Raw genomic sequence first — 20,200 nt, forward strand, 5'->3', positions numbered from 1 at the left:
AGGTACGAGTGCGTGTCAGACGCGACGTTCGACGGCGTGAACACGACGCTGTCGTACAAGATGCGCGTGCCCACGCCCATCGGGCTGGCCGAGCCGCCGCCGCGCCCCGACCCGCCCACCTCGCTCACCATCACCTACAGGTCAGTCGCTCCCTGACCTAACACCAGGCCTGTTCATCTCCGCGAGTTTACATCGAAAACAACACGCACGATGGCCCACCTACAGGATACTATTCGACAAGGCCTCACATACGAGCGAACATTGACTCACGCACGCGTATTCTTGTGTATGATGGAAAAAAATAAAGAAAATGCTGTACTAAATACTGCGCAGTATTTAACTGCCTAAATAATAATAAAAACACGGAATGTACTTTTTTAAGTTGCCTCAAGACACTGGGAGGTAAATAAGTAGTTAATATAATTCATGATAATTCATGCTAAATCATGTATTTCCTCCGCCATTTTCCGCAGTTTGGCACCTCACGTCACATCATTTTACCGAAGTCAGCCCTATAGCTTCGGCGCAGTGCCGATCACTGACGTTTGTCAACAAAATGGTGCTTGACTCTTGAGACAGGCTAAATTACACCATATTGTTAATGACATTGAGCATATTTTTTTTAAATACCTTCGCGAAGTAAAACTTCTGTACGTAGTACTTATTATTATTCTGTGCTAACACGTTCTAATAAGTTGATACTTAGGGTACAATGAAGAGGCCACAATGTTCTGTGTGCGACATACGATACGCCACTACAAGACTAGCGTACCAACAGATGGCGAGTTACAAGTTCACTATGGTACACACCACCGCGCGTACAATTTTTCATCGCGGTGTCGGAGTTTTCTGCCCTGCCCGGCATATACAGGGTGGAATTTTGTAATGCCACCTGGAGGGAAAGTACTCTTAATACTGTAGATAGAAAATTTTACTGAAAGATAACATTCATTTATTTTTGAAAGGAAAGAGAACTGCATTCAAAGATTTTTGAAATTTTTACGAAAATTCACTACTACTATACCATACAATTTTCTCTACATAATTAAAATAACTTAAGATTTCATGGTTTTCCTTTCATTTGATTTATCAAGTTTGTTAGAGAGATTTCATCCTTATACTTATGCAATAAAAATACAGGGTGTAATTTTTAACAATTTTTAGTGGATCGATTCCCAGGTGTGGCAAACAAATTTTTAGAAATCTTTGAATGCAGTTCTATTTCTTTTCAAAAATAAAGGAATGTTTCCTTTGAGTAAAATTTTCTATCAACAGTATTAAGAGTACTTCACCTCCAGGTGGCATTACAAAATTCCACCCTGTATAGAATATCGCTATGAATACCTATAGCTCAGGAGTCACACTGGAAGCCATATTACATAAATAATTATCTACCTACTTGTCATTAGCTTTTTACTAACACTAGATTAAGATTATCATGTTACTAACACCTATGGATGTATGTCTGAAATAAACGTTTTATTATTATTATATAGGAAAACCAAAATGGTGTACATTGGACCTTGGTCCCCGAGCATAACACCCGTTCGGAAGAAAGCACTTCACCTTAGTTTCCTTATTGTGGTTGAGTATCATGGAGTGCATGCATGCATGTTGAGTAGCATGGAGTTAATTTTGTCTGATTGAGACATTTCATGTGCACCATGATCGAAGTAATGCGTGAAGGCAGGACGACTTCTCCGGGAGCCGGGACTTATTATAAAATCTAGCGGCCGCCCGCGACTTCGTACGCGTGGATCCCGTTTTACCCACTTAGGGGTGGAGTTTTGTAAAATCCTTTAGCGGATGCCTACGTCATAACATCTACCTGCAGCCAAATTTCAGCTCGATCCGTCCAGTGGTTCGGGCTGTGCTTTGATAGATCACTATGTCAGTCAGTCAGTCACCTTTGAGTTCGTAGTTTAGACAAAACTGTGATGTGAAATAAACGTATTTGAATGAGGGCTATCGTTTTTATACTTAACAGTTGGCACCTCTGGTGATTGACAGGACCTTACTCTACAGTGGCGCCATCTCGATGAGTGCAAATGCGATAGTCCTCCTACAACTTTAGCGCTCACCAGTTAGTGCCACTGTCTTCGCTACTAGCAAGTGACAGGACCTTACTCTACAGTGGCGCTAACTGGCGAGCGCTAAAACGATAGCCCTCACTGAATAACCACAATTGTGTCGCAGGACCAAAGTGGGCGGCACCTTATTCCACGCGGAACTTCGGGACCCGGCCGGCGGCGAGCCGATGTGGTTCACGGTGTCGGTGTTCGGCGCAGTGGTAGGCGTGCAATGGCGTCTCGGCGCGGGCGTGCCGCGCGTGGCGCGCCTGCGGGCCGGCGCGGCGGCGGGCTGGACGTCGCTGCGGCTGCGGCTGGCGCGCCGCGAGCTGGCCGGCTACTTCGTGGACGCGGACGGCCACGAGGAGCTCGGCATGAAGGCGCCCGTCGACGCCGCCGCCTGGCAGCGCCTGCTGACCGACGGCGACCTGCACCTCGGCGGCGTCGGGCCCGCGCCGCCTACGTCTGCGCCACCTACTACACTGCCGCCGCAGGTATTCAACTTTTACTCCATTAACACCCATTTATAGGTAAAGCCTGGTCCGTGAGCACGTAGAATCCCGTCCAATGACCCCAAGCTACCCATCCCTATCGCTCGCGCGTAATTATGTTGCTGTCGCGACTGTGCGACGGGCGCCCGCAGTGAGTGTGTGAGCGCGACAGCAACATAATTACGCGCGAGCGATAGGGATGGGTAGCTTGGGGTCATTGGACGGGATTCTACGTGCTCACAGACCAGGCTTTAGAAAATACCTACTGATATTATTTCAATAATGGAAGCGAACTTATCACTCAATAAAATGGAGCACACTGAAAACCAGCGTCGTGGTTTTCCTTACCGGTGGCCACGACATATGCTGAGTGGGGTCCCATTGCGATGGGCATCGCTGTGCGACAAAGTGGCACTGCTCAGTTTACTTTCTCTTCCATTGCATATTTTGTTACCTCTGCTGTCTTGTTTGCTTTTTTTATTTACCTCTTTTATCATGTCCAAGGCAATACATGTTTCTTTCTTTCTCTGTTTCTAATGTTAATTTTAAAAAATCTTTCAACATTTATCATGCATACAAGTAATTATAATTTTTTTCTAGATGGATAACACAACGGACCCCACTATGTGGGAAAACTCGGAGGGAGAGGACTTCGCCGCTGATAACTCTGTTGGACTTTATTTCAAGGTATTTCTATTTATTTTTATTGTAAAAATAGCCTGATTAATATTATAGTGCAGACAAATAATCACCCAACTCAGCAAATGTGAAATCTGCAACAGCTTAATCTCGACATAAAACTCATTTATTTATGCGAGTAGGTTTTAAAAAAGCACTTACACGTCCCGGTATTAACCCTACCACTGGTTCGGGACAATAAATGGGCCAGTGCTGAGAAGAAGCAGCGCATGAAACTCACGCCCGTATTCACAAACACTACTATGAGGTTGAGGTCTCACGGTGGGCGTGGACGCACAGGGTGACACAATAACTAATCACAGAGCTCTATTCAACGCTGTGCGTTCGATTTTCTGCTTCACTTAAGCAAGCATCGTTTGTGAATACGGGCGTCAGTGACTCCCTGATGTGACTACATGTAGTTATTGTGCGCAGGGCTGCATGGGCGCGGTGCACGTGGGCGCGCTGCTGCTGCCGTTCTTCACGGAGGAGGAGCTGTTCGTGGGCGCCGCCGCGCAGCTGCTGGCCTCGCAGCCGCACTATGCGTTGATGTAAGTGTACATTTAATAATAAAAAAATGGTTTCAGATGTTTCCAGTAACTGGCGAGATGTGAGGCAGAATAGACACGTAGATTCTTATTGGTGAAGGCCTAGAATCAATTAGGTTCGCTGCGCCATCTTATATTTTTCAGTAATAAATACCGCAATGGTTCACGGCGATAGGTACAAAAAAAAGTTTTCGAAAGGATACCGCTTAGTTATAAAAATAAAAAATTGCCGCAAATAGAATCAACAGATATGTGCAACTGGTTTCCCCTCACGTGTCGGGGAGTAAGCGCAGACCCGCGTCAGACACCCGCGTTTTAGCGTAGACCCAGTGCGTGTAGCGGTAGTAAACCACACATTAAGGATTCGCTAAGAGACGCTGAAGGGGTGGTGACTCCGAGGAGAGCTAATAACCAAACCCGACGAGTGTTGAACGTACACTGTACATTTATTGAATTCACCAATATTGTAACGCATAGTGACGATTTTATGTGCGGTTAGCACATACAGTACGCATATTTATGCTATGCTTCTGGCAATCGACCGACGAGGCTCGTGACGCGTTGTATCTGCAATCTATTATTGGTTTTTGGGCCTTCATTTGCACCAGCTCGACCAGGTTTGATCTATTGTGGCAGCCCTTGTCTTTAGAGTTCACTGCTTAGTCCCGTTGAGTCTATAAATTTCCAGATTCTTTGGAGCGTGATATCTGCTATCTCATCCGGGTGCATGATGTGTCGCCCGAGATGGATACTTCTTTTGCTCATAAGCGGGCCGCATGAGCAAAGAACATGCATGGCCGTTTCTTCTTCTGTATGGCAGAATTTGCACAGTTTCCTCGGGTCATGTTCATGTTTGATTTGTGTTTGTTTAGTTTGCAGTGGCCGGTTAGTATTCTAGTCACTGCACAGGCAGACATCTGCAATCTGCATGTGTGGCCTATTTTATGACGTGTCGTGTGCCTTCCTTAGGTCCGGACGGCCGTGGGGCGCGGCGGAGGGCGTGGCGTGCGCGCTGTGCCTGGAGCAGGACTGCCAGCGCGGCGGCCACTGCGCCGACCTGCGCAACTCCTACGCCTGCGCCTGCCCGCCCGGCTACAGCGGCGACTACTGCCAGGTACCACACAGCTGCAGTATACAGGACTGCCAGCGCGGCGGCCACTGCGCCGACCTGCGCAACTCCTACGCCTGCGCCTGCCCGCCCGGCTACAGCGGCGACTACTGCCAGGTACCACACAGCTGCAGTATACAGGACTGCCAGCGCGGCGGCCACTGCGCCGACCTGCGCAACTCCTACGCCTGCGCCTGCCCGCCCGGCTACAGCGGCGACTACTGCCAGGTACCACACAGCTGCAGTATACAGGACTGCCAGCGCGGCGGCCACTGCGCCGACCTGCGCAACTCCTACGCCTGCGCCTGCCCGCCCGGCTACAGCGGCGACTACTGCCAGGTAACTACAGAAAACAGCAGTTGCAGCTGCCACAAAATCAAAAATATTTTATTCAATTTAGACCACTGGTGGCACTTATGAACGTCAAAATATAGTAAAAAAAAAGATAGCCCTTATGGGGCACTTTACATGTCTCCTTCCTTATACAGCGCAGGAAGCCGAGCAGCCTGCGTTGCGTGCTGTTCCACTCATTTTATTGTTACTTTCGTGTCCATGTTGACCAAAACGATAAGCTCTTAGCCTGCATCTTACGAATGGAAAGTGGTGATTAGGCCGAAGGTGGAAGTGAGCTTCACCCGGAATCCTCAACCACAGAGGAATTAGCTACCTTACCTCTAAATTTTTGTCACTGTCACTGACATCATATATGAAAGTAATTTTTTGTCCTGTGTTCTATAGATCGACATAGATGAGTGCGCGGAGAACCAGTGCCAGAACGGAGCCACGTGTCAGGACGGAGTGGCTTCTTACACTTGCCTGTGTCCCGAAGGCTTCGACGGAGAAATGTAAGTTATTTTTGTCTATTTAAATTGATAAATTTACTTTTTTTTTCGATATAATTTACTTGTACTTTTGATCGTTTTGTTTGTCGGTGGACTGGCCGCAGTTCAGCTTGGGTTAGCAATGTTCGGGGTTCGTTATCGCCCGGGTTCTTGTGGATGAGTAAGTGAGCTTTGTGCGCAGGTGCGAGCGCGACATCGACGAGTGCGAGAGCCAGCCGTGCCTGAACGGCGGCGCGTGCAGCGAGCGCGCGGGCGGCTACACGTGCGCGTGCGGCGCCGAGTGGAGCGGGCCGCGCTGCGCCACGCCGCGCCACCGCTCCTGCGCGCACCGGCCCTGCGCGCCGCACGCGCTCGCCTGCCGCGACCACCCGCCAGGTACACACGAGCGTGTAGCGGCGTGCAGCGAGCGGGCGGCTACACGTGCGCGTGCGGCGCCGAGTGGAGCGGGCCGCGCATACGTACATACCGATACCGCATATGTACATACCGAGCCATGTAGCGGCGCGACACGTGGCGTGACAATGTAGCAAAGAAAAATATGGCGCCGGAAGATTAATTTTTCTTTGCAGGTGGACGTATTTCTTATGCAGGATGTCTCAAAATTAGCACGTCACACTGACACCAGAGGTAAAATGGTAGGCTAATATAATTAAGCCATGCATTAGGATGCAGTCTACAAAGATATACCCACCGACCCGCCGACATGAGTCGTTGACATTTTGGCAAGTACAACGCTTTAACATGTTTCAGGTTGTCAGCGGACTTTGTGTGAATACATAAAAAGGGCTACGAATGAATTACCCTGTGTTATTCGTACGCACTTTCTCTCACCGTATGCCTAACGCTTACTTATGTGCGCAGAGCCGGCGACGGGCAACAACTACACGTGCGTGTGCGCCGAAGGCTGGGAAGGCGTGCACTGTGAGGCCGCCTTCTGCGAGCTGACGCCCTGCCTGCACGGGGACTGCGTCGTCGACAACAATGTGAGGCGCTGTTCTGGAGTGGAATTGTGTAAAGCAATCGTAATCATTTGACAGTTCATAACGTACGATAAAGTCAGTTATACAAAGCGTTTGACAGAATAATCGTACGCTATGAACTGTCAAATGATAATGATTGCTTTACACAATTCCACCTCTGTACTTTAATGACAAGCCATAAAGTACATTATCTAAAATGCATATTGTGAGAGTATACTACGGACCTTTCTCAGCGTGCAATTTAATAGTTTAGAAGACTGATGCCCGTTTTCACCATCAATCCCTAATTTTTAAGTGACCCCTATGAAAACAAAATTCCTGTTATGTGTTACCGTAAGGGTCACTTAAAAATTAGGGATTGATGGTGAAAACGGGCATGAAACACTCAACATTGCGTACTTCTATAGACCTTTTTCCGGGCAAATACAGTCTTTAAAATATAATTGTGGCCCCTTTAATTTGTGGATAAATAGTAATGTTGATGACCTCTCTTTAACCGCAGCGAATCTATAAAACGATTATGAGGAAAATCGTAAATTTAATGCAATTACAATTAAATATTTCCTCGTGTTTATTTAGACATCAATTGAAGGTTCGAAGAAGACCTTACATTTGCATAAGGGTGCACGTGTATTAATCTTCATTTAAACCATGAAGCAAATTTGAATGTATGTTTGCGTATGACATAATTAATTTGACTTCGGGCCGACACTTAGAGCCTTGCCACACTGGCGGATTACAAGCGGTTTCAAGTTCAACACGGAGCGGCAAACACGCCGCGGCTTTTTGCAAGCATTTTGTCGACCGCAGCATGCCTGCCGTTCCGCTTGCAATCCGCTAGTGTAGCAAGGCCCTCACGGTCTGGCAGTGCTTTGCTTTACGGGCTAGTGAGATGAGCTAGCGTCGATGGAACCTCAATAGTTGTTTGATGATGTAGATCGCAGCATCCCCCGAGCGTCGACGAGAGATGAGGATCACGTTGTTGAGTTGTTTCTCGAAGGACCAAAGAAACTGTAGCGTCTTACAGTTACAGGATGAGTGCCGACGATTTGTATGGGATAGTTAGTGTACGAAACCAAACCCAATGATAGTCGTAATAACACTGATTTATTTCACATAACACAATTATTTATAAAACGATAGAATAGCAGAAGTACGAACGTACGTGACGTATATAAGTGTGCATAATTGCTATTTCTAAGTGACCTAGATTAGGTATGTCGTTGACATTAACATATTATTATGTGCGGTAACCCGTACACTGACATTAATTGTATTTCGTGGCAGACGGTGTCGTGCGTGTGCCAGGAGGGCTACAGCGGGCGGCGCTGCGAGACGGAGCGCGACGCGTGCCTGGAGGCCGGCGCGTGCCTGCACGGCGGCCGCTGCCTGCCCGCGCGCCGCGCCGCCCACCGCTGCGACTGCGCCGGCACCGGTGCGTATACCCACCCGCTGTAAAACGACCGAAGTTACCCATATAAAGTCTGCTCGCCGAGCACGTAGAATTTCGTCCAATGACCCCAAGCTAAAGCCTGGTCCGTGAGCACGTAGAATCCCGTCCAATGACCCCAAGCTACCCATCCTTATCGCTCGCGCGTAATTATATTGCTGTCGCGACTGTGCGACGGGCGGCGGCAGTGAGTGTGCGAGCGCGACAGCAACATAATTACGTGCGAACGACAAGGATGGGCAGCTTAGGGTCATTGGACGGGATTCTACGTGCTCACGGACCAGGCTTTACCTATCGTTATCGCTCGCGCGTAATCATATTGCTGTAGCGACTGTGCGACGGGCGGCAGCAGTGAGTGTGCAAGCGCGATAGCAATATAATTACGGGCGTGACAGTATAAAGCCGGGTCTCCAGCGCGTGTTTGCCCTACACAATCAACAAAAACATGTCAACATTCAAAATTTTTTGGGCAAGTTTGTTGAATGTTGAGATGTTTTTGTCTACACTAATATTATAAAGAGGAAAACTTTGTTTATTTGTTTGGTTGTAATGAATAGGCTCAAAAACTACTGGACCGTTTTTAAAAAAAATTTCACCATTCGAAAGCTACATTATCCACGAGTAACATAGGCTAAATTTTATTTTGGAAAAAAATAGGGTTCAGGGATCCACGCGCGCGAAGCCGCGGGCGGAAAGCTAGTTGATTATATAGACCAAAACACGCGCTGGAGACACGACTTAACTGAAAATAATTTCGAAACCTAAATATCACACCTAGGTTCTACATCTGTTGTTGGGTATTTATTTCATTGAGCAGTTGAATCGGAACACTTCAAAAGTCGATATTTTGATACTCTTATCAAAAAAGCATCACAAAATTGTTTCATCAGCCCAAACAGAATGCGTGTCACGAAACAATATGCGCGCGTATGTTATCAACGACGCGACGCAATCTTATCGCCATCGGCCGTGATACTGGCCGATACTGCAGATAGCAGCGCTACCGGCTCCCAAACTGGGAACTAAAACCAATGGCATTACTTTACTGTAACATTTTCCGCTAAGATAAAATTGAGGACACGCTAGTTTATTAAGTTATCCTTTTTATGATAATTACTTTTGTCAGTGTCATCCGACAATACTGTGATTCACTTGTCATGAACAACGTTAGAGTAATGATATTTCTGGTGTAGATTAGTTAATATAGTTTGTGTTTTCCCGATTGTCATAAAATTAAATAAATATACACTTAAAATCATTGTTTATTCTGACTAGTAAACAGTAGCGTAATGTGTCACCGGGGAATATGAATGAGTGAATAATCGCTGACGTCAGCCGATATCTCCAAACCCGCGGTTTGCGAACCGCTGGCCGCGAGGTTACTGGGCGTGAGGCTTCGGCTCCGTGTGTCACAGTGTCGCAGGCCGAGCGTCTGTGTGTCAGGTGTCTAGTGTTATCACCTGGATCGTGTCGCGGAAAGTGACTGTGTCAACAATAAAACTGTGTCGCGGGGACAAGTGGAGTGGATAGATAGTTCGAAGGAATGTGATCGATTTAGAACATTGGGATAGTGTCATTGTTGGCATTCTAATTAAACACTGCCTACGTGACTATGATTGCAATGCAAATTGAATGTTAATTAGTTGTTGTTTTCTTGGTGGCTGTGCCCGTGGATTTGGTGTGGTAGTGCAAGTGCAGGGACGATGATCACAAGATGGCAGGAGCAACGACGATATTTATTGCTATTATAGTTTTGGGTATTAAGTAGTTTTTTTTTTAATTAACGTGTTATATGATACTCAATATGAAATAGTTTTGTTAAATTTCTTTTATCATGAAAATACAGGTAGGCAGTAGTCATCACAAGTGACATTGTTTCGATAATTTGTTTAGATAAACCAGCCGATAACAGCGTATGAATTGAAATTGTAACACTATCACTTCATGTTAACAAAATTTGAGTTACCGTCCTTATGTGGTGGTATGACTAATTTGAAAACTTTTAATATGTGGATGTGAAATCCCCAATTAGGGCAAGATTTTCATTATGAATCACTCTGTCATGTTCACACAATTAGAAAACCGATTTTGTCCGAATATAACCTTGTTTTCTAGAGACGTATAATAGGGACCGTCGTCGTAACTTTATTGTATCGCCAGCGCCTGCGCAGCGTTTACGCGGCGGCTGCTGACCGTCGAATTTAAGGTAGTCTTTCGAAGTAAGCGTCACAGACGCAGCGTCTTTAGCTTTGGTCTACTCTGCGCTGGCGTCGCTGTAGCTGTATTTAATTTTTAAAAAAAGTTTCGTGTATCACGCTGCTTAGGCACTGGTGATGTGGGGATTCCTTATATTTTGTAATACTTTATCAATTAAATTCAGATGTATTTTACAAGCTTTTATTATATTGATGACTGTGTAATCGGGTATTGTTGTGGTTGCAGGCTGGACGGGCGCGAGCTGCGAGCTGGACGTAGACGAGTGCGGCGCGGGACTCGTGAGCTGCGGCCCGGGCGAGTGCCTTAACCTCGAGGGCAGCTACACGTACGTATCATTGAATTGTAACTAGTGGCCGTGGTACACGCGAGAAGAGGGTAGTTCACATAACCGGTAAACTCCTTCACTGGGAATCATCACATCATATTATGTTCTACAAACCCTTACCCATGTGACATGCAATAAATTATTTAAATTTGAATTAAATGGACATACTTTATGGGAGTTGTTAAAATGTAACATTCAAAATCGTGAATCTTTCATAGATTTTGTATGGAAAAATAAACTACCCCGTCACTTCCTCATCAACTTAATGGACCTTTTTGTGTCTTCGAAGTTGCTAAAGTCTTATTTTGCACTAAAATACAAAGACATGGGTTTTAACGCCAGTCTGCTTGTGACCACGGCTGCAATATAGCAGCCGAAACATCAAGCCGTGAGTACATAATGTAACTCATCAACATATTAAATGTCGCGTTAAGACCCGTGTCTTTCTATTTTAGTCGAAATGGAACACGAAAGTTTAAAAGTCTTGTTTTGCAGTCATTTCTAGCCTAGATAGAATTTAGGCTAGAATTGAGTGTAGTTTAACGGTCTACCACCCAGAATATGATATTATTTTCGTGTCCACAGATGCATATGCGCCCCGGGCTTCTGCGGCAACGAATGCGCTTTACGCGACCCGTGCTTCGAGCCGGCGACGGTGACGGTGACGGACGAAGAAGCCGGCGGCAACACGTCGCTCGGCCCGTGCCGTCACGGCGGCCGCTGCGAGCAGCGCTGCACCGCCGCCGCCGCATACGTGTGCCACTGCGTCGACGGCTGGGGCGGACACAACTGCACGCAGCAGGTCGGGGCTTTGTTCATGGGTTGTTTATTGCTTTGCAGGGATGCACAACTGCACGCAGCAGGTCGGGAATAATAATTGTTGATGTGTTGTTCATTGCTTTGGAGGGATGTGCTGTTGTGGGTGGAGGTAGTGGCGAAATTCATAATTGAAAATATTTTCTTTTAATCGTGAATGTACAGACCTGTAAAATTCGAAATGTATTATTGGTTGATTTGGCTTTAGGTCGACAAAATAATCCTACTAATATTATAAATGCGAAAGTTTGGATGTCTGGATGTTTGTTACTCTTTCACGCAAAAACTACTGAACGGATTTTGATGAAACTACAGTATTATTATTTATAACCCAGAATAACATATAGGCTATAATTTATGACGATCTGTGACAAACTAAATTTAACGCGGGTGAAACCGCGGGCAAACGCTAATGAATAATAAATTAATAATGTATTATACATATGTGGCTACGATACGTTTACAAAAACAAAGCAAACCAATGTAGGTACTATTTTTGTGGAGTCGTATCTGGCCAATAGAATAACGATCTAATTAATATATTTTTCTGATAAAATTGTAATATTATTATTTTAATAATGGAAAACATCCACTGACACGTTTGATTCCTGGCTTAACAAAATATGCATTTCTTTAGGCGGTGGCAGCAGGCTCGGAGAGCGGCGCGTCGGCGCCGGTGCTGGTGGGCGTGGGCGCGGCGCTGCTGGCGCTGGCGCTGGTCGGCGCGGGTCTAGCGGCGCTCGCTGCACAGGTAACTTTATGTTTTATTTACTAACCGTATGAAAATTAAAAAATTGTATGAAAATTAAAAAAAGTAAAATGATGAAATCAAATTTCTGACTTCACCATACCATTTATATGACCATGTTAACATGGGCTAGTGTCGGCTCATATACCCATTTACCTAACACCCTGTATACGCCCCAAATAGCTAACCCTACACCGCTTCGGCACAAAATATGGACACATGCTGAGAGAGAAGTGACGGAAGAATTCACAAACGATGCTTGCTTAAGTGAAGCAGCAAATCAAACGCACTGCGTTTAATAGAACTGCGGTTGGCTCATGTGTCACTCTGTGCGTCCACGCGCACTGTGAGACCTCATAGTAATTTTGTGAATACGGGCCTACGTCATATAATTTTACCGTCTTTTATAATGTGCACATTGATTGATTGTTATTTCCAGGCGCGGCGCAAGCGAGCGACGCGCGGCACGTACTCGCCGTCGGGGCAGGAGTACTGCAACCCGCGCGCCGAGATGATGCACCACGCGCTCAAGCCGCCGCCCGAGGAGCGCCTCATCTAGCGCGCCGGGAACACGCGGCCGAATCAAGCCGACGCACGACATGTAAGGCTTACTGATCTTACCAGGCCTGTTCATCTCCGCGAGTTTACATCGAAAACAAAACGCGCACTATGACCCACCTGCAGGATACTATTCGACAAGGCCTCACATACGAGCGAACATTGACTCACGCACGCGTATTCTTGTGTATGATGGAAGAAAATAAAGAAAACGGTGTACTAAATACTGTGCAGTATTTAACTGCCTAAATAATAATAAAAACACAGAATGTACTTTTTTAAGTTGCCTCAAGACACTGAGAGGTAAATAAGTAGTTAATATTATTCATGATAATTCATGCTAAATCATGTATTTCCTCCGCCATTTTCCGCAGTTTGGCACCTCACGTCATATCATTTTACCGAATCAGCCCTATAGCTTCGGCGCAGTGCCGATCACTGACGTTTGTTAACAAAATGGTGCTTGACTCTTGAGACAGGCTAAATTACACCATATTGTTAATGACATTGAGCATACATTTTTTTTAAATACCTTCGCGAAGTAAAACTTCTGTACGTAGTACTTATTATTATTCTGTGATCTACTTATTATTATTCTGTGATCTTACTCACAAACGGTCGTGTTTAAATAGCATTTGTTGTTCCAAATTAGAAGATGTTCAGTGCGCGACCTTAACAAGGTGGCTCCTTCCCCGAGCGTGTGTGTCGGCTCGGCGGCGACGAACAAAGCGACGTCGGCGGACGTCCACTCAACCAAATGCTGGTGTACTTGTGAAACGTGCGAGTGTAATATTTTATACGTGTGTGACTGTGCGTGTGGTGACTTAACTCGTAGGTTAAGGTCGGAGCGGGCCCGTCGCAAATAAATTCGCAGTAAACGGCTGCGAACCGAAATCGGTGGGCCCGCTCCGTTTAGTACTTAAGAATAGACAAATTTATATACTGACAAAAATAATTTTATTAGTATCGAATATTTGCGCACTCCGTGCGACCCGTAGTACATAATATATCCACTCGATCATGTACCGATTGAACGATGTGCCTGAAATGCAAAATTTTAAATTTTTACTTATAATTGTAATGTATTGTGATCGTATGCAAAGCTGCGACTATGAAATATTAGTGTAACGTAAGATAGGGACGGGTTTATGAGATGGTAATATCAGTCGCGGTGAATACGGGGATGAGCGTAGATAGTAAGGCGTCGGTGTTCTGTACACGCCGCGCGCCGGGCCCGCGCGGACCTCACTCCACTACTGCTGCCAGCGTTGCCAGACGTCCCGATTTTTAAATCAAATTTAAATGTCCCGCGCGGGACAGGCTCAGTCCCGCTTTTCGGAGAGAGACACTCACTTCACCAGACTATTGTTTGAAACGCCATATTATTCTAAAGAATAAAACTTTTTTAATTTCGATTTTTGTTTTTTTTTAAAGACGAATTTAACGATAGAGTAAATCTGATTTAAAATATTATTTTTTTTGTTAAAATACATTTTCTATGGCTACTTTTGCTATCTATTGTCACATAACGTAATTTTAAGTCTAATAAAAAGATAAATATTTGAAAACCTTTGATTATATACGTTTTTTTACTATGTCCCGCTTCTGACGGAAGAATCCCGCTATTTTCACTCAAAAAGTACCAAAGTCCCGCCTTGGCGAAAAAAAAAACTGGCAACGCTGACTGCTGCGGAGGCAGCTCGCGTCGACAACAATACTCTGTGATAGCATAAATCATAAGCGCAGGCCGCCGCGGGCCCCGGCGAACTTAGCCAGTAAGTTAGCTGTAAGGAAACGAAAAAGCGTGCAACATTCTAAATTACATTGTAGTGAAGGCGGCGCCGCACACGCCCGCGCCCCGCCCGCCCCGCGCACGTCTGCACTGCTGCTCTCATACTTGCGCTTCTACTGTTCTTAAAATCGAAGTCGACATTTATTTATTGCGACACTAACTCGGGGGTTTTCAGTTTGAAAACCAGCAAGCTCAAGTGTTGACAGCATCACTGTATTAAGGGCCGATTCTACAATTCTAATAGCTAAATCACTGAAACCTTCTATGGGACCACTGTTTTAATATTACTTGCATAATTATCATAGGTGTAATATTGTAGTATTGGTAGTGTTTCGTCGGCCTCCTCGAAAGGTTTTCGAGTAGTAGAAGCGGCCCCGCGTGCGCGGCGCGCGAAGCGGCGGCTGCCCGGCGGCGCCGCTAGTGCCTTAACCACAAGTCTGTATATTGAGAGTTCTATACAATTTTATAATCACATTAGGCCTCGCGGCACTCTCTAGTTCGTAAGTACACTTATCTGTACAGTAAATTATGTAGACTCGTAGGGTGAGGCGAGGAGGAGGTATATAGAGGACATATTTACCCGCGTAACCGAGAGTATTATCTATGAATTTGTACCTTTAAATTTGCTCAATCGAGAGTACTTATGCATTCCGACTTGTGAAGTTTTATTTAGAGATCTCCAATGAATTGTTTTTTAAGTGACAGATTTTTTATATTGTGATATTATGTTTGAGCTGAACGGACGGACTACGCGCCAATAGACGTTGGCAACCTTGCGAACGAGTAAGGCATAACATAACAAACAACTGTACTTAGTTATGTGTATTAACTTATTTCTGTATAAATCTTAAGATCACAATAATTCTATTTAAATAGGATTTTTTCATATTATAATTTAAAAAAAAGTCTATTGGCGCGGACTATACTTAATTATTATATTTCTTGTGTAACCTTTATATGCATTTATTTATTGTAGCCTCTTGTCGGTTATTTTCTTTATTGTATATATTTTACTCATTGTACCTTTCAGTTTTACAGTTACTAGAAAAAATAATGGAATAGATTTAGCTAGCCTTGTTCAACGAGGTTCATGGTATGTACTTATTTATTAGTAATTGTAAATACTTTGCCTTTTACTATTCTGCAGATGTATAAATATTATTATCAAAGTACCTGTAAGCCACAATAAAAGACTATTCGTGCAAGATTACCGAAGATGTAAGATTTTAATAAAAGGCGACGTAACAAAAAGTGTCGTCAAGAGAGATCTTGCACTAATAGCACATAGTAAACATAGTAATCCTGGCACTGCGTCCTTTTGCATATAATTGTACAATCAATAGTTCGTAAGGAGTCTGTGTGACATTTGTGTCGGAATTGACCCATCTGCGGAAGAGGCTACTGCAAGCAATGTTACCGTCCACGTACGTAGCTCGATGATGTGTGTTATTGCACCTGCCTATTGGCGTTTACTCATTAAAGGACATTCTGTACAATTATTGTCTATTTATTGATCAACTGTGCACACAAAGGGTTTGTAAGGATCGAGCTCGATCCAGAGATTATTTACAACGCAGATATTGAATATTTTTTCTGCGACAGGAAACATCTGCATCGAGCTCAGTCCACAAAATAAAAGCACTGCATTTTAGTTCTAAACACGTCCTTTATTCAAATACTGTACAGGCTGTATACATAGACATATGATACAATAACAACGCGTGCCGAGTTCGCTCGCCGAGTATCATAAGTTCCTACAACTAGCTACGATATCACAGCGTCCACAGGGGCGCCGGCGAGCCAGCGGGGCACCACCAACCGACACAGGTCGGTGGCGCAATCGTTGTGCTTACGGATATACCAATATAACACATGCCGATTCGACTGGTCAGTTTCTTTGATGATCTCTATCGATCACTTACATTTCAGTTCAAAAAATCCGTAGGCCCAAAGATGGCAGCACCGCTGTGCCGCCGGGTGGCGGCCGCGCGCCCCTCTCATGCGCCTATCGGTATACAGGTCGGTCGACGGCAAGCCACGCGCTCAAGCTACCAAACGCAAAGGAATGACTTAGATTTACCCCCACTTTGAACACCTACACTCCGAGCGACAACGCGCCCTCTTTTGGCACCACGCGGAACTGTTACGTAAATCTCGCGGAAAACATATGGAGGGACTCGGGAAGTATCTGCTATCTAACGTTAGACTGTCGCGTGGAGCCGAAGACGTGGACATATACAACGCCCGGGCCCTCGCGGGCGCCGGCTTAGCACCAGTTTGTGAGCACTTCATTGCGAATTATTTCTAATGAAACGGAAAGAATCTAGGCTTCGCACTAGAGCGGCGGGAAATAAACGATAGTAGAGGTACTCTGATGCCAAGTGTCGCGCTAATTATATCGATATACTGGAAGTACCGGGTGAGAGCGAGAGGTAAGACGTTTCATAAGCATCGTAAGGCCGCGGTCGCTTTGCGGGGCGCGCGTGTTGCATTCATACATATCGTTCGTTTAGAAAGATATCAACTTAACCTACAATAAATAATATAATACAGCAACACGCTCGCCCGCTGCGGCCGCGGCGAGAGACAGGAGGAAGCACTGACGCTACGCAAAATATAGGAACATTCAGTCGTCGTGTAGGTCGTTATTACAATTGAAAAGTTTCCTACTTACATTATAAATAAAAACATTGTAAATCATACAAAACCGATTGCACGAGCACAACCGTTCCTAAAGAATCGCTAGTGAATAATAATAATAATCAACATTATTAAGTTACAAATTGTAAAACAATGTATGGCATAATTTATATAATAAAAACAATAAATATGCATTGTTTCGTCGCCGAGCGAGCTGCGCCGCGGGGGCCGCTGCCTACTCTCACGCCGTTGGCTACCTGCGGGCAAGACACAAGTCAATAACTCGGGTGTAACATATGGAAGAACAGGCTACGCACCAGTCAGTACGGCCTCATGGAACATTGCATAAGTATCTATTATGTAGGTAGTTCTCTCCTTTATTATTTCATCCGGCTACCTCCCGACTCAATGAGGGCTGTAGTTTTTATACTTAACAGTTGGCACCACTGGCGATTGACATGACGCTATACTAGAGTAGACAGTGGCGCCATCTCGGTGTGTGCAATGACAGTCCTCTTATCGTTTCAGCGCTCACCAGTTGGCGCCACTGTCTTCGTGATTAGCTAGTATAGATGACCCACGCTGAACTGTCCCACCAAACTCAATGACAGAGGGGCGCTACCATCGTTCAACTATATGGTTTCCAACATGGCAAAAATCGGAACCAGCGATCCAGTATTGACGGTGGCGCCCCACTGTCAATGTCATCGATAGGACAGTCCAGTATTTTGGAACTATAACGGTGACCTTGACTCTACAGTGGCGCCATCCTGGTGAGGGCTAATATAACAGTCCTCCTTTCCTACCGCTTCAGCGTTCATCAGTTGGGCGCCACCGTCTTCGTCATTAGCAAGTATAGATGACCCACGCTGAACTGTCCCACGAACTCCATGACAGGGGGGCGCTACCATCGTTCAACTATAGATAGATAGATAGATAGATAAAACGTTTATTTGCATAACAGAAACACACATTACAAACAGAAAGTACCAAAAGTAGGACAAAATAGTACCCTCAGGACAATATGACATGGTATGGTAAGACAGAAATAAAAAGAAAAAAAATCATTATGACATACAATATAGGTACACACTTTATACAGAAATGTGTGTCGCAGCAATGCAAAACGGCAATAGCTCAGTAATTGGTTTACTTAAAAGCAAACCACTGATTTTCAGCTATAGCCTAAGGACGAAAAAACGCGCGTAACACGTCAACGTGACGGTTGGGGTGTGGTGAGTTTAAGTACATAAATATAACTAAATAGATTAAGATATTTATGATTAGTGTCCGACCGAATATGGATTTTCAGCCGAAAACGGAAACGAAAACGAAGCTTCGGCTGCAGTCTCATTTTCGGCCGAAAACGAAAACGAAAACGAAAATGACCTTCAACTCTCAAATTTCAATCTGAAATTATGTAAAAACTTTGAAAACCGTTAATGTTTTGACCAAAAACATAATGACGTTTGACAGTTGATTTTGATAAGGATTGATTAAAGAAAACCGGCATTAAAACTCAAAAAAAATAATTATGAATTCTTAGTAGAATATTATTTCCGGTGTATATTGAAATATTGGGAAGTGAAGAAGAAATAAAGGGTGACCAGTGGGAATTTTTCAACTTCAAAAATTATTATTTATTACCAGGTAATGCAAACTGGAGTTTAACAATGCGGATTTAATTTTTTATAGGCAATGTCTTACTCTCCGTGTGTGGTGAGACACCTTCTTGCTGAAATAGAGTTACGTAGTTGACCGGGATGCAGTTGCAGTTGTGGTATCAGACATTCATCGATCATTTGACAATACATTTCAAATACTTATTGCTCAACTGCGAACGCTCTGTAGGCTCCCGACCAGTGACTCACGGCGTATTTCAAATCCGCATTAGACTCTATTTTGAAACAATTAAACTTACTGAAAACTCTTTGGTTTTATTTGTATTCAATTTTGAACTTGGAAAATTCTAGTTGGACACCCTTTACAACGTAACCTCACTTCACAACTTCAAAAGAGTGTGACAATACCGCGTCTGTTCAAGTCTGATTGGAACCATGAGTGCACCAGATTCACTCCCGAAGATATCGGAACGATAAACGTCACCATCTCATTCACGTATTTCTGATATTCGGTTTGACCGAAGCTTCGGCTGGTTTTTGGCCGAAAACGAAAATATGGCCGAATGTCCATTTTTTGGCCGAAAATGGCCGAAAACGAATATTCGGTCGGTCACTATTTATGATAAAGATACTATATGGTTTCCAACATGGCAAAAATCGGAACCAGCGATCCGGTATTGACGGTGGCGCTCCACTGTCAATGTCATGCATAGGACAGTTCAGTATTTTGGAACTATAACAGTGATCTTACTCTACAGTGGCGCCATCCTGGTGAGGGCTAATGTGACAATCCACCTTTCCTACCGCTTCAGCGCTCACTAGCCGGCGCCACTGTCTTCGTCATTAGCAAGTAACGGTGACCGTAGTCAACAGTGGCGCTATCCTGGTGAGGGCTAATGTGATAGTTCTCTTATCGCTTCAGCGCTCACCAGTTGGCGCCAGTGTCTTCTAGCAAGTGACGTGACCTTTACAGTGGTCCTAATTGGTGTGCGCTAAATCGATAGCCCTCATTGAATAGAAAATGTTATTCCCTGGGAACGAACCCAAACCCTCGGGGTCTGCAACAGGTGGTTACAACAACAGATGCAGTCGATCTCTGTATTCAGACGGCCGAGCTCACGCCTGCAACAGTTCGTCGTGTATAGTCTGGTCTGTGAGCACGTAGAATTTTAAAAAACTCAGAATAAAAAAAAAGCTCATTTATTTCTGTAAGTAGGCTTTAAAAAAGCACTTTTACACGTCCCAGTATTAACCCTACCACTGCTTCAGGACAATAAATGGGCCAGTGCTGAGAAGAAGCAGCGCAAGAAACTCAG

General features: G+C 44.8%; 2 protein-coding genes across 2 annotated transcripts in view; one reads left to right on the top strand and one right to left on the bottom strand.

Moving 5' to 3' along the window:
• LOC135077901 (protein crumbs) overlaps window positions 1–16,118 on the top strand; it is a 78,666-nt gene extending 62,548 nt beyond the window's left edge. The window contains exons 36-50 of the mRNA XM_063972437.1: window positions 3–140; window positions 2,197–2,563; window positions 3,161–3,247; window positions 3,674–3,789; window positions 4,756–5,233; window positions 5,633–5,739; window positions 5,918–6,111; window positions 6,598–6,719; window positions 8,004–8,170; window positions 10,327–10,385; window positions 10,609–10,708; window positions 11,294–11,510; window positions 12,162–12,275; window positions 12,712–12,873; window positions 13,483–16,118. Coding sequence (XP_063828507.1) covers window positions 3–140; window positions 2,197–2,563; window positions 3,161–3,247; window positions 3,674–3,789; window positions 4,756–5,233; window positions 5,633–5,739; window positions 5,918–6,111; window positions 6,598–6,719; window positions 8,004–8,170; window positions 10,327–10,385; window positions 10,609–10,708; window positions 11,294–11,510; window positions 12,162–12,275; window positions 12,712–12,831 — 2,386 coding nt within the window. The 3' untranslated portion in view covers window positions 12,832–12,873; window positions 13,483–16,118. The remainder of the gene's footprint in view (window positions 1–2; window positions 141–2,196; window positions 2,564–3,160; window positions 3,248–3,673; window positions 3,790–4,755; window positions 5,234–5,632; window positions 5,740–5,917; window positions 6,112–6,597; window positions 6,720–8,003; window positions 8,171–10,326; window positions 10,386–10,608; window positions 10,709–11,293; window positions 11,511–12,161; window positions 12,276–12,711; window positions 12,874–13,482) is intronic.
• Window positions 16,119–16,268: 150 nt separating this feature from the next.
• Window positions 16,269–20,200, bottom strand: part of LOC135077913 (early estrogen-induced gene 1 protein) — a 94,209-nt gene continuing 90,277 nt past the window's right edge. The window contains exon 12 of the mRNA XM_063972447.1: window positions 16,269–17,519. Coding sequence (XP_063828517.1) covers window positions 17,516–17,519 — 4 coding nt within the window. The 3' untranslated portion in view covers window positions 16,269–17,515. The remainder of the gene's footprint in view (window positions 17,520–20,200) is intronic.

Source organism: Ostrinia nubilalis, chromosome 2 (assembly GCF_963855985.1).
Source record: "Ostrinia nubilalis chromosome 2, ilOstNubi1.1, whole genome shotgun sequence".
In the NCBI taxonomy this organism is placed as follows: Eukaryota; Metazoa; Arthropoda; class Insecta; order Lepidoptera; family Crambidae; genus Ostrinia; species Ostrinia nubilalis.